The 14,210-nt window shown below is 39.8% G+C and overlaps 1 protein-coding gene across 1 annotated transcript in view; it reads left to right on the forward strand.

Moving 5' to 3' along the window:
• The first annotated feature begins 1,914 nt into the window (after positions 1 to 1,914).
• zmp:0000000760 (collagen alpha-1(IX) chain) overlaps positions 1,915 to 14,210 on the forward strand; it is an 80,098-nt gene continuing 67,802 nt past the window's right edge. Inside the window, exons 1-3 of the mRNA XM_048596442.1 lie at positions 1,915 to 2,794; positions 9,228 to 9,348; positions 11,428 to 11,821. Of these exons, the coding sequence (XP_048452399.1) occupies positions 1,915 to 2,794; positions 9,228 to 9,348; positions 11,428 to 11,821 (1,395 nt within the window). The remainder of the gene's footprint in view (positions 2,795 to 9,227; positions 9,349 to 11,427; positions 11,822 to 14,210) is intronic.

Raw genomic sequence — 14,210 nt, forward strand, 5'->3', positions numbered from 1 at the left:
ACTATCAAACTTCTACCCCCAAGTCTTCCCTCTGACTTAGCACATTCACCCATGGACTTATCTTTTCCATAACCATATTAAAACTTATGGGATTGTGATCACTGTTCCCAAAGAGCTCTCATACTGAAACTTTGATCACCAGCTCAAGCTCATTCCACAATACAAGGTCTGGTATGGCTACTTTCCTGACTGGACTATGTACATATTGTTTCAAGAAACCATCCTGAATGCACCTAACACATTCTGTTGTTTTTACATCTTTCCCTGATATGCTCACAAATATCCTGTTGGCTATTAGGAGGCCAGTAGTATAACCCCATCATGGTGATTGCACCTGCCTTATTCCTGAGTTCTACCCATATAACCTTGCTGGTTGAACCCTTCAAGATGTCTTCTCTTAGTACAGCTGTGACATTCTCCTTAATCAGTAATGCAACTTCCCCACCCCTTTTACATCCTACTCTACCTCGCCTGGAACGTTGAGCTACCAGTCCTGCCCTTCTCTCAAACAAGTTTCTGTAATGGCTACCACGTTGGTAGTCCCATGTATTAACCGAAGCTCTAACTTCACCTGCTTTACCCATTATACTCCTTGCATTAAAGTAAATACACTTCAGTAAATAGTCCGACAGTCCCACCTTGTTCATTAACCTGGCTCTGCCTGTTCTTCCTATTAGACTTACTTGACTTAATGTGAGCCTTCTCCTCAATCACTCTGCATGCTGGCCAACTGCTCCGTTTCCTACCCAACCACCACACTAGTTTAAACTCTCCCAAGTGGAACTAGCAAACTTTCCTGCAAGGATATTGGTGCCCCATCAGTTTGGGTGCAACCTCTCCTGCAAGTACAGGTCCCTCATTCCTTGGAAAAGTTCCCTGTGATCGAGATAACTGAAGCACTCCCTTGCTGTGATTTCATACCGCTGCGATCCCATTACATTTTGAATTTTGCTCCAGCTATATCCAGAAAATTTTGGAACATTGGAATATAAATTCATAAAATTGGTAGTAGGGAACAATTAGCCCATTTGGAGTCTGCCCCATATCCTTTCTCATTGACTTCAAAAGAATAGGGTGTAAATAAAATCTGCCAATTCCCTATTGTCCATCAGGCACAAGATGAATTAGTACCCTGATTTTGTTTTCAGAGTGCCAAGGCATGAAGAGCTGTTTGTTTCTACTGGAAACACATTGTTTATCCTAATCTTGGAATATCAGTAGAAATGTTAGAAAAACAACACACTGATTCAATTCAATTCACTTGAATATATTTCTGTATTACTATGTTTTTACCATCAGTTTCATGCTTAGGCTAAAAATAATGACTACGATTTGTCATCATTGCATTAGTTAGTTGGTCTGCTTTACTTATAAATGTCACAGTCACGACTACACCATAATTCTCTGTATTGCTGCTAGCTTTTTATGTTGATTGTCTATTGTTTCAAATGTTGCTGCAATTTAGTTATAGTGCAATGCCTAGAGGTTATTCTAAAGAGAAATGTGTTGTCTACTTAAGATAAAACACAGCTTCAGGGAGGAAAATTTACAAGTTTAATATCCCTGTAGGCTAATTTCTATTCTCAGCACAATCACATGTCGAGGCCCATGGGTATATCCAAAGTGGCTTCATCACCACAAGATAAATGCTCATTTAATTAGCAATATTATCTGGAACAGTACCATATCTGCCCAGCTATCATTGGAATGCATCCACTTTCTTTGAATTGTACATACTAAAAATGATTTTTTTTGTTCACAGGGCATGGCTCATCTTTAACTCATGAGGAGGCAGCACCTGATTTTGAGATACTGCCTTCTACTTCTACTGAGCTGTCTGCAGTCTTATCAGATAGTGAAATACTGTTGCAGTCTGTCTCCACTGATCCAGCTGTTACTTTTACAACTAGTGAAATGCTGTCAATGTCTGCTTCAATGCAGACATCTAAACCCACAGACAGCCAAATTTTACCACAACCTATTTCCAAAGATTCAACTGATGCCCTGATAGATAGTGAAACATTATCACATCCTGCTCCAATAGTACCATCTGCTACATTTATAACTGGTGAAATATTACAGGCTACCTCAAACGATTCATCTCCTACTTCTGAAAATGAAATGTTATTGTGGCTTGACACAACAGCTCAAACTTCTACTCAAATAGATGGTTCAGATACTGAAGCAGTATTCAAGCCTACCTCATCCAGTCCATCTTTTATCACAGAGAGTGAAGTGTTATCCCAGATGACCTCAACAGGCCCATTTGCTGTCATAGAGAATGAAGGGTTATCCCAATCTACTTTAACAGGCCCACCTATCATCAAAGAAGGGGAACTAGTGTCTGAGTCTACCTCAACTGAAAGTGAGAGATTAAAGCATGAACACAATGTCATCACAACAGAGACTCCATATAGCATTGGCATGGCATTGGAATTTTTGCCAGAAATTTCTCCTCCCTCTGTGCTCCCAGATGATTATTTAGAACTCAATTTTAGTACTGGGTCTTCAGACATTGTTTCATTTAAGAATGTCTCTGAACAGCCTACTCTCAGTCAATATTTGACTACTACATCATTTCAGCCAACTGATAGTGCTTGGAAAAGCAATTCATTTCTAGAGGATAACATGATGTCAACAGATGATATTTCAGAAATAGAAGCAGCAACAACTTCATCGGTTTTAATGTCCTCAATAACCCAGGGATCAGGTACATCAATCAGAGGGCATAACAAAGAAAGTATGACTAAACCATTTGGTGGACAACTAGTTCCAGAAGGTGAAAAATCTTCAGGTATGGTCGATTCTGAAATCTGTTTAAGCCCGTAACTAGCTAAATATGCTATGTTCATCATATTTATGAAACTAAACAATATTTTGCAATTTTAGTTATAAAACTAAATACTCATTGTGATGTTAATGATGATGCAATAACTGACCCAGACTGTGCCAAACAAATTCAATTATTAATTGAGATTCTGTAATATTTCAAAGAGTTTTCTAAAATGAAGGTGGAATGGCTACAACTGTTATAACAGTTTGTATTACAACAAATCAGTGTGAAGAGAACTAGAAAATCTGGTGTATTATTGTTTCTTGTTTGACTGGTTATTAATAATGCTAGTTCTTCATTTTCTTGAAAGATTCTGACAAGAATTTCACTAGCCCTTTGGGGATGTGGATATTCCCAGAAGCAGTCCCAATCTTGTCTCCACTGGAACCAGTTCATGGCAAGGTGGGATCTGTAAAAGCTGGACAGTCAATCAGGACAAGACCTTGCTGGGAGATTTGCTGGTGATGTTGAGGAGAGCTTAAACTAGATTGCCAGGGAAATGTAAACTTGAGGGCAAATTCAGAGTAAGGAATGGGAGGCAGAAATTTAATGAGTGATTATGAGAGACCAAGGTTAAAAAGTGTACAGCAGAGGAATTTGGCAGGATTAAAAGGTAGATTTGTAAGTATAAGGAGTATGGCAAATAAAGCCAATGTACTGAGGGCACAGATGGACATGGCAGCATGGTGACATTGCTGTAATGGAATCTTGGCTTAAAGGGCATGAATGGCAGTTCATCATTCCTGGATATAAGTTTTCAGGTAGGATTGAGAAGGGGTTTAAAAAGGTGCAGCATTATTAGTTGAATTATTACTGCTAGGAAAAAGAATGATATACTAAATGAGTCAAATGAGACTATATAGATTAGGCTTAGGAACAAAAAAGGGCAGCAGCATTGCTATAGGTATGTACTATAGACCCCAAGTAGTTGGAGAGAGTTAGAGGAGCAAATATATAGGCAAATTTCACAGTGCAAAAACAATAGGGCAATAGTAGTTAGGGAATTTAACTACCAAATGCCAACTGGGATACAAACAGCATGAAAGGTGCAGAGGACACAAAACACTTGAACTGCTTTTGAGGGAACTTTTTCTCATCAGCACGTAACAAGCCCAATGAACCCAGGGAGGTGATGGTCTTGTAGTTTTATAGTTGGACTGTTAATCCAGAGCCTCAGGGAATGTTTTCAAGATTCAGGTTCAAATTCCACCACAGCAAGTGTCATCTGAATTCAATTTTTAAAAAATCTGGAATTAAGTGTCTAACAATGACCGTGAAACCGTTGTTGCTCGTCGGAAAAAACCCAACTGGTTCACTAAAGCTGTTTAGGAAGGAAACTGCCATCCTTACCTGGTCTGGCCTACATGTGACTCCAGACCCACAACAATGTAGTTGACCCACAACAGCTCTCTAGGCAACTGAGGATGGGCAATAAATGCTGGCCTGGTTAGTGATGCCCTTATCCTGTGAATGAATAAAAAAGAGCGGTGTAATTCTAGATTTAGTCTTAGGAAGTGAAGCTAGGCAGGTGGATGAAGTAGCAGTGTATGACCATTTTGAAAATAGTGATCACAATATTGTTAGATTTAGTTCTAAATTGGAGGAAGGAACATTTTACGTTGTTAAGAGACAACCTGGTAAAAGTAGTCTGGATACAACTATGTGAAAAAAATTCAGTGGTACATCAGTGGGAGGCATTCAAAAGTGAGATTATGCAGGTATGGTGTAAACATGGCTCCACAAAGAAAAGGGGTGTTGCTGTCAAATTTAGAGCCCCCAGTTATCCATAAGCATTTTTGTTTATTTGTCATGGGATGTGGCTATTGCTGACTAGGATGGCATTTATTACCCTCCCTAAATTGCCAGTCGACGACTTTGCTGGAGTCACATGTAGGGCAGACCTTGTAAGTATGACAGATGTTCTTCCCCAGAAGTCATTCGTGAACCAGATGGCTTTTTTTGTCATTCAGTATGGCTGCTATTAGATTACATTTTTATTTTCCACTTTTATTGAATTCAAATGTCATCATCTTTCAAGGTGGGATTTGTACCTATTTCCAAAAACAATGTGTGTGGGACTCTTGATTATTAGTGATACACCACCCCCCAATCCCCTCCCCTCCCCAAATATAGAATAAGATACTTCAGAAAAATAGAGGTTATGATGATCTCAAAAAAGTAATATTTTAGGAAGATAAGAGGAGTGTAGAAACTTTAGGGATCAAATGAAGAAGGAAATTAGAAAAGCAAAGAGGATACAGAAAATGCTGACTGGTAAAATTAAGAAAAATACAAGCATGTGTTATCTGTACATTAAGAGCAACAGGATAATTAAGGAAAGAGTAGATCTTATCAGACCAGTGTATGGTAACTGGAGCGAGGATGCAGAACATGGAGACACTATTTTTTATGAATACTTTGTCTTCACAAAAGAGAGGGATGATGCAGACGTTCTATTTATAGAGGAATGTGAAATACTAGAAAAAGTAAGCAAAATGGGAAGGGAAGTACCGAAGATACAGACCTCCTTGAAGGTGGATAAATGAACTATATCCCAGCCTGTTAAAGGAAGCCAGGTAAGAAATTGCAGATGCTGTTGAGGATTCATTTTCCAAATCTCGTTAGATAAGGGCACTGCGGCCTCAGCACCAGGGACCCAGGTTTGATTCAACCCTGGGGCAACTGCCTGTGTGGAGTTTGCATGTTCTCCAGGTGTCTGCATGGGTTTCATCTGGGTGCTATAGTTTCCTCCCACAGTCCAAAGATGCGCAGGTTCGGTGGATTAGCCATGCTAAATTTCCCATAGTGTCCAGGGATGTGTAGGTGAAGTGGATTAGTCATGGGAAATGCAGGATTGCAGGAAATAAGGTTAGGAGGTGATTGGTCAGGGTGGGATGCTCTTTGGAGGGTCGGTGCCGTGGGTGGTATGGCCTGCTTCCACACAGTAGGGATTCACTGAGGTACCAGAGGTTTGTGAATGTTGTACCACTACTCAAAAAGTGAGTGAGTGATAGCCCAAATAATTATAGGCCAGCCAGTCAATCTGACGTCAGTCATGGACAAATAACTAGAATCAGTACAGAGAGATAGAGTTAATGATCACTTAGAAATTAAGGCATTGATTAATCAGGGATAATCAACATCATTTTGTTAGGGGAAAGTCTTGTCTTAATAACAATGTAATTTTTTGAGGAAGTTACAAAGAGGATTGATGAGAGTAGTGCAGTGGGTGTTGTCTAAATGAATTTTAGCAAGGCATTTGACAAGGTCCCACATGGCTAACTAGTCAGAAGAATTAAAGTGTTTACAGATTAAATGGAAAGCCAATTCCAGTGGTGTTCCATAGGGCTTAGAATAGGGTGCCTTGCCTTTTGTGTTATATATTAATATTTTAGACTTAAATGTGGGAAGTATGATTGGGAAACTTGCAGACAACACAAAAACCGACTGTATAGTTGATTGAGAAGAGATGGCTCTTGACTGCAGCATTATGTCAATGGTTTGGTTGCGTGGGTGGAAAAGTGATAAATTGAATTCAATCTAGAGAATTAAATTAAGTGAGATAATATACAATAAGTGGTAGGATATTAGGAAAGATAAATAAAGTGAGAGGCCTTAGAGTGCAAATCCACAGGTCCCCGGAAGTGGCAGGATAGGTAGATAATGTGCTACAGAAGGCAATAGGATGCTTTCCTTCACTGGGTGAGGTATTGAATACAAAAGAAGGTATGTATTGTCGGAACTATAATGAGACATTAGTTAGCCCACTTGGATTGAGCAAGTTTATTTACAGCATCTGCAGTTCTTTTGGTTTGTTTATTTTCTCATTTTATTTCTTCACCCCATAAAGGTTTCACAGTCTCCCCATTTCTGTAAGTTGATATTATCCCCATGGGTTTAGCTACAGCCTTTATTTTTGTTCAGAAACTATTCCCAGTGATTTATAAGGGCAGCATTATTCAGACACCACAATTCAAATCATTCCATGGCAGATGGTGGAATTTGAACTCAATAAAAAAGAAACCTGGGATTAAGAGGCTAACATTGACCATGAAACCATTGCCAATTGTCAGAAAAACACGTCTGGTTCACTGATGTCCTTCAGGAAAGGAAATCTGCCAAACCTACCTGGACTACATGTGACTCCAGACCCGCAGCAATATGGTTGACTCTTAACTGACCCCTGGACAATTAGGGATGGGCAATAAATTCTGGTCTGGCTAGTCATGTCCACATCCCATGAATGAATAAAACAAAAATCATTTGTATCTTTTCCTCCTTCTCTAAGATATACCAAAGAACATTATAAAGCCTCCCTTATCTCAAAATTTAGAGACCATTATAGTATAGAAGACATTTTAAGCATCTTCACTTCTTCCACCCCCCTTCATTAGCTTCTGTTCAATATGTCCCACTCCTACTCATTGACTAATTGGCAACTTACGTATTCTGAGCCAGATCTTTCTCTCAGCGTGGGGGTAAAAATCTGCTTGAGAAAGACAAAACACTGTTTATCCTGCATAAAAAAAAACATTCTTCTTGCGTTCTTGACCTCACACCAGTTTTGAGTGGCCTTCCCATGAATTGGAAAGGCCTTGGCTGCAAAATGTACATATAAATCTTTCAAGATCCGGATCCCCCTTTTGAGAACTACAGGAAAGTCATATTACCTCCCTGTACAACTATTTTCATGCACTGATATGGGTTTTCGAAGTTACCGTAAAAATGCACCATCTTGGAGTGTTTGTAACCAGTGGGGAAGCCTGCTGAGGATTGGAAAACTTTCTAGCAAGTAAATTTAAAATATCTGGGGACACCTTCAAACATCACTGAGAGGTATATTGTAATGAGAATGTGTTTTGAATACAGTATTTCATTATAGGGCTTTGTCCTGCAAAGTTAATTCAATCATTACATTGACAAAATTGCTTAACCATTGACATAAATTACAATATGCTCTTCATTGCATAAATTGCCACAATGTATTCAAAAATGTGAAAAAAGGTATTTGTAAACAATTATGTCATGTTTACATGGGATTTAAATGAAGAGTCAGCTCTAACTTTGTGGGAGTTTGAGATAACTGTAGAGCTTCAGTCATGAATCTTGTATAGATTCATGACTGATACTATCCATGATTAGATTGAGGACTAATTCTCCTCCTAGCTTGAAGAAGTTCAAAAACCTTTCTCAAAGATATTATTGATACTATTGAAACTCGATCATGGCCTTTCAGAGCTGCAGCTGCTTAGCACAACTTTAATGGGAGGAGTGGGTCTATTTCAAATCCATCTAGAACCAAGGAAGAGATCAGAGATGGGTACACAGTTATGCCTGTCGCTTTGTGGGGATTTTTTCCTTTTCCAGACCCACTCAGGCCCCTCCCACAATCTTTTCTCTGGTATTTCGATGACATCTTCATTTAAGCTTCCTGCTGTCTTCCGGAATTGGAAAAATTAGTCAATTTTGTTTCTGATTTCCCTCCTTCTGTCAACCTCACCTGCTTGTCCCTGACTCTTTCCTTCCTTGACTTCTGTGTTACCATTTCTGGGAATAATTTGTCCGCTAATATCTGATACAAACCCATTGACTCCCAAAGTAAGCTTCGCTACATTTCCTCACACCCTGCTTACTGTGAAGTCTCCATTCTGTACTCAGTTTCTCAATTCCTGTTCTATCTGGTCTGATGTTGCCACCTTCCACAGGAGTGCCACTGCCCCCACAAGTCCTCATTTTCCCTCAAACAAGGATTCCTCCCCTCAATTGACAGGATTCTTGGTTGTGTCTGACTTACTTCGGGCACTTCTGCCCTTACCCTTTCTCCTATCTCTTAGATATATGATAAGGTTCCCTTTGTTCTCACCTCCCACCTCACTAGCCTCTACATTCAAAGGAGCATCCGCTGCAATTTCATCTAGCATCAGCAGGATACCACAACCAAACACGCCTTCGCCTTTCCTTCTTCTCCACATTCCAGAGGAATTGTTCTCTCCATAACACCCTAGTCCACTCTTTCACTCCAAACACCTCTTCACCCTTCCTCCCCAACCATGCACATTCGTGTCCAATAGCAGAAGGGTAACAGTTGTCCTTTTACCTCCTCTCTCTTTATTGTCCAGTGCCTAAACACATTTTTCTGGTAAATCAATAATTCACTTGCACCTTTTTCAATCCTGTCTACTGTAATTTCTGCTCACAATATGGATTCCTGTACTTTGAGAACAGAGACTGAGTGACTCCACTTTGTGAATAAAACTTCCTTAACTGAAATAATTAAATCCAATATTGATAGAGAATGCAGAGATATTTGATGAAGAATGGACAACACTAATTGGAAACTTTAAGGAAAATCAGTCTTTAGGTTTTTAACAAGTGTTCTTTGTTTGATACTCAGGAATTGACTTTCTCAAGGAATTCCATGTACTTTCTTCAGGAGCAGTAGAAGTAAAAGGATCACAGCCACATAATTCAGCATTCCGGCTTAGTCCTTCATTACATCTGAGAAAAGAAACTGGGTATGATATTTCATGCTATAGACAGTATCCTTGTTAATGGCTTTTTAGTTGTAGAAGTTGTGTGCGGTAAAGATGATGCCCCCTTGGGTGGAATTTTCCTCACACTTGACCAGCATTGTCAATGGTGACAAAGTTGGGAAAATACACAGTGAAAATGGAAATATCATTCTGGATGTTGCGAAGAAATTCCCAATTTTCCTTTTAAGGTTTAAAACAGTGAGTTCAAAATCTTGCTAATGAGCAGTGACCCCCTTATTCCATGCAATTGCATCCCATTGTTAGTTAAACTCGATTCAGTTCTAAGCAGTTCTCAATTCTCCTCTCCTTCTCTTCAAAGCTAGATGCCACCAAATCCTGACATGAAAGTCAGAGTGGTAACCTGGCAGCATGTCACTTGCTTCTTTGGGTCTTCATCCAACTCTGTTTTCACAGCAACGTCCCTGCATGCTCAGTGGACATGATCCTCTTCCACCCTAGGTCACAATAAATCAGCGATAGCAAACCACCAGCCTTACCACATCATCATGCCTGCTTTCAGGCCAACTCTCACACTCCATCACCCTTCAGGACTTCACTTTGGAGCTCAGGAACACTTATGGCTTGCATTCTTCTGCCACATTGATTTTCGTGAAGGAAAATGCTCTTCACTTATTAGTCAATCTCCCAGTGGCAGTTTTCTTGGGCAGTAACCATGACCTGGATATGAGGCAACACCCTGCCCTGAGCACCCTCCCTGAGTCACCCCTCCCTGAAGCTCATCATTGCACACAACCAGCTACAGGTGTCTGGCGATGATGTGGGTTTTCTTGATATCCCAGTCTGTATTGCTAGTCGGCTTGAGGATTTCAGCTGTCACATACTTGAATACTGCAGCTAGATAGACCAATGCTCCAGTCGCTCAGCATAGTTGCCCTTTCTCAAGGTCTGTGAGCACTGCCCATCAGGACGACCGAGATTTCAACTTGGCCTGAGCTTTTCCTCTTCCTGACATTTCCACAATTTTACAGGCATTAGCTTACATTCATGGGTCCTCCATGGATGGAGAGTGCAGCCAGTTGTTGCCCTATAGACCGTGCCTGGAGATTTTGGGGAACGCTGGCCAAGCTGAGGCACAGAGGAGTTGTTGGGGGGCGGGGGGTGCAGCTGCCAAGTAACTGCTCTGACTTTCAAGTCAAATATTGGCACCATCCAGTTTCTCACCACTACCTGGGAGTATCCAAATAAGGTGTGATTGATAATAATGTGATGTTAATATGAACATATGAACAAAGAACAAGAGTAGGCCACTTGACCCTTTGAGCCCAATCCACCATTCAATAAGACCATGGTTGAACGGACTTCAGCCTCAACACTACATTCCTGCATATCTCCAATAATCTTTCATCCCTTTGGTAATCAAGAATCTATCTATCTATCACTGGTTAAAAGATATTCAAATATTCTGCATCCACTGCCTTTTAAGGAAGGGAATTCCAAAAACTCTCAACCCTCTGATAGAAAAAAAGTGCTGCCTCATCTGTCTTAAATTGGTGATCTCATATTTTTAAACTATGATTCCTAGTTCTGGGTTCTCCCGCAGCAGGAAATATCCTTTCAACTGCCATCTGGTCAAGTCCCCTCAGAATCTTGCGTTTCAGTTAAGTCACTTGTGACTCTTCTAAATTTGAGGATACAGGCCTAGTCTGTCTAGCCTTTCCTCATTAGGCAATCCCCTCATTCCAGATATTAGTCCAGTAAACCTTCGCTGAACTGCTTTCTTAATAATTTACATGTACATTTTCATTATACCACAGAGACTAAGCAATTCCACAAGTTTTCAAGTGACTGGTTCAGTTTGAGTGATTGATTTTAAATGTGGTTAGGCATTAATTCTCTCTAGGTTTTAATAATGAAAGCGACTTAATTAATCTTGAGAGTCTTTCATGATGGCTTATATAATTATCTTTGAATCACATTTAGTTTTTGTTTAAGGTCTGAAGTGAGTATGCATTGAATATGTTAATTTGTTAAGTATTATTTTGCTGTTTTATTAAGCAATGGCAGACTCTGAAGTGACAATATTCCCAATTTCTATTTTAGATATGTGTGTCCAAATGGAATTCCCTCTGAGTATTCCATTATCGCTACATTCAGGATGTTGGGAGATACCACACAAAGTATTTGGAATTTATGGGAAGTCAGTGATATAAATGGACGAGAGCAAGTTGGCATTCGTTTTTTTGGGAACTTAAAATCTTTGGAACTTTTCTACAGAACTTCAGATAATAACATCATTTCCCGAACATTCAACAATGTGGGTATACTTTTTGATGGACGCTGGCACAAATTAGCACTAAGTGTAAATGAAAGAAAGGCCAAATTGCTAATTGATTGCACTCAAGCTAGTGAAGTTCTACTTAACGACCAACATGTGATAAATGGAAATGGTTACACTTCAATTGGAATAAGGATGCTGGACAATTCAACAGTTTCAGTAAGTTAAACAGAATTCTAAACTTGTAGGAATCCTCTTAACCATTAAGTTATGTGCTAATTTAACAAAGTTAATAGAGAAGAATGATTTTCTTTTAAGCAATCAGAATGAATGTAACCACACATCGTTGACCTTTGCAATTACAGTTTAGATTCTGTCTTCTGCTTGACGTTGTGTTTCAACAGAGTTTTATGTTGAGTAACTATCTCACATCAGTAAGTGATAATAGAACAATGTCTGCATGTTAATGTTGATATACTATGGCCTTTAAATCAATGGATATATACATTGCTATCTTTGGCTATCATTTTAAATCTTTACAAAATATGACTGCGAGGGGGAAAATCTTCTCAATTTCAGATTCACACCTTTCTAAAACCCCAAAACATTTAGCATTACTGTATTGAAAATATATAGACAAATCATACTGAAAAATAGTACCACCTCCTTAAATTCCCTAATCCTAAGCCTTTTGGTTTATCTTTGTTAGTTATGGCTCAGTTGGTAGTGCCAGATCTGCTGAGTTTCTCCAGCATTTCCCATTTGCCTCAAGCCTTCTCCCCTTCCTCTTAGGCATTCCTTTAGGATTAAGGATGATTTGCTTCCACTCTAGATTGATGGGTTCTGAGATCCTTTGCTGTTTTTCTGCTCCACCCATACGGTCTCCACTAAATACTTTGCCTTCATTACATTCTCCCTCACGACTGAAGTAATTTTGTTTCTAATCAATTAGACTACTCCTCCTCCTTTGCCATTTTCTCTGTCCATCCTGTAAACCTTATAACCTCGTATACTTCGTTCCCAATCACAACCATCTTGCACCCATGTCTCAGTAATGGCTAGTATATCATATTCTTCAATTTAAATTTATGCCTGCAGCTCATTTAATTTATTCCTTACACTCGATGCATTCATATATACAACTCTTACTTGAGCCATACATTGCAACCTGTCTTTCAGCACAGATGCTTTATTCACCTGTTTATTATTTTCATTTTACATTTACACTTCTTTGTAGTTTTGTGATTACCTGCTGTACCTGAAGTAGGATTCCTGACTGTGTGTTTCTTTACTGTGTCATGTTACTTCATTTTGAAAATGTTTTGACTTTCCCCCTGAAATATGCCCCTCCCACCCTGAAACATCTACCCCTCCCTGCCATTTATTAGTTTAAAGTCCTTGTGACCACCTGATTTGGACTTTCCACTGAGACATTTGTCCCAGATCAGTTCAGGTGGTGCCCATCCCAAAGGTAGAGTTCCTTCCCATTCAAATACCGGTGCCAGTGCCGTACAAGATGAAACCATCTTCCCATACCACTCGTTTAGCCACGTATTAACTTCCCTAATTTTCTTATCATTCTGTCACTGTGCACATGGCTCAGATAATAATCCAGACTATAACTCGTGAGGTCTTGTTCTTTAACTTTGTTCCTAATTTCTGATATTCTCCAAACAGGACCTCTTGTCTATGTTGTTCACCCAACATGAACCACAACAATTGGACCCTCCCCCTCCCACTCTAATATCCTTTGAAGCAGGTTCGAGATGTCTCTAACCTTGGCACCAGGTAGGCAACACACCATGGGGGGTTCTCAATCCTGTTCACAAAGGATGCTATCTGTACCGCTAATTAGAAAATCCCCAGCCACTGCATCTTCTCTTTTTGCTTCACCTGCATGATTACCCTCCTGGTGCAGGAGATAGTTTGCTCATCCTCTGTACAGTCCTTTCTCTCATCCACACACAGAGCAAGTACCTCATACCCACTGGACAAGGTCAAGAGCCAAGCCTCCCCTAATGCTAAATTCTGGATCTCTCTTCCTGCCTCATTTGTAGGCCCTGACCACTGGCCAGATTTGAAATACTTAACCTATAAGGTGTAGCTGCCTCTTGAAATACAGCATCCAGGTAACGTTCCCCCTCCCTGATGCTCTGACTCCAGCTCATCAACTCTGAGCTGGAGTTCCTTGAACAACCAATACCTTCTGCACCCGAAACATTAACTCTACTTTCTCTCCACAGATGCTGCCAGACCTGTTGAGTTTTTCCAGCAATTTTTGTATTTCCTTGCTACAAGTGTGGTCACTATGACCACAGTGGTGTCCACCAACTCCCACATCATGCAGGTACAACACAAGCCCTGATCCTGCATCTCACATTATTTATTTAATTGATCATTTGTATTTTTAAATTTCCTACTGGTCTTTAGTTTTTAACCTGTAAAATGTTTCTACAATTTACTTTTAATCAGAAAGCAATTTAAGAATAGGTATTCAAATTAGCAGTTATTTATGAAACAATAAACTTATGGCTTTTGTTGTGATGCTAACGTATTTTCTGACCGTTTCTGATCCCTGAGTCCTTTGCGGCCCCCCCCCCCAAAAAAA

Source organism: Rhincodon typus, chromosome 5 (assembly GCF_021869965.1).
Source record: "Rhincodon typus isolate 14 chromosome 5, sRhiTyp1.1, whole genome shotgun sequence".
Classification (NCBI taxonomy): Eukaryota; Metazoa; Chordata; class Chondrichthyes; order Orectolobiformes; family Rhincodontidae; genus Rhincodon; species Rhincodon typus.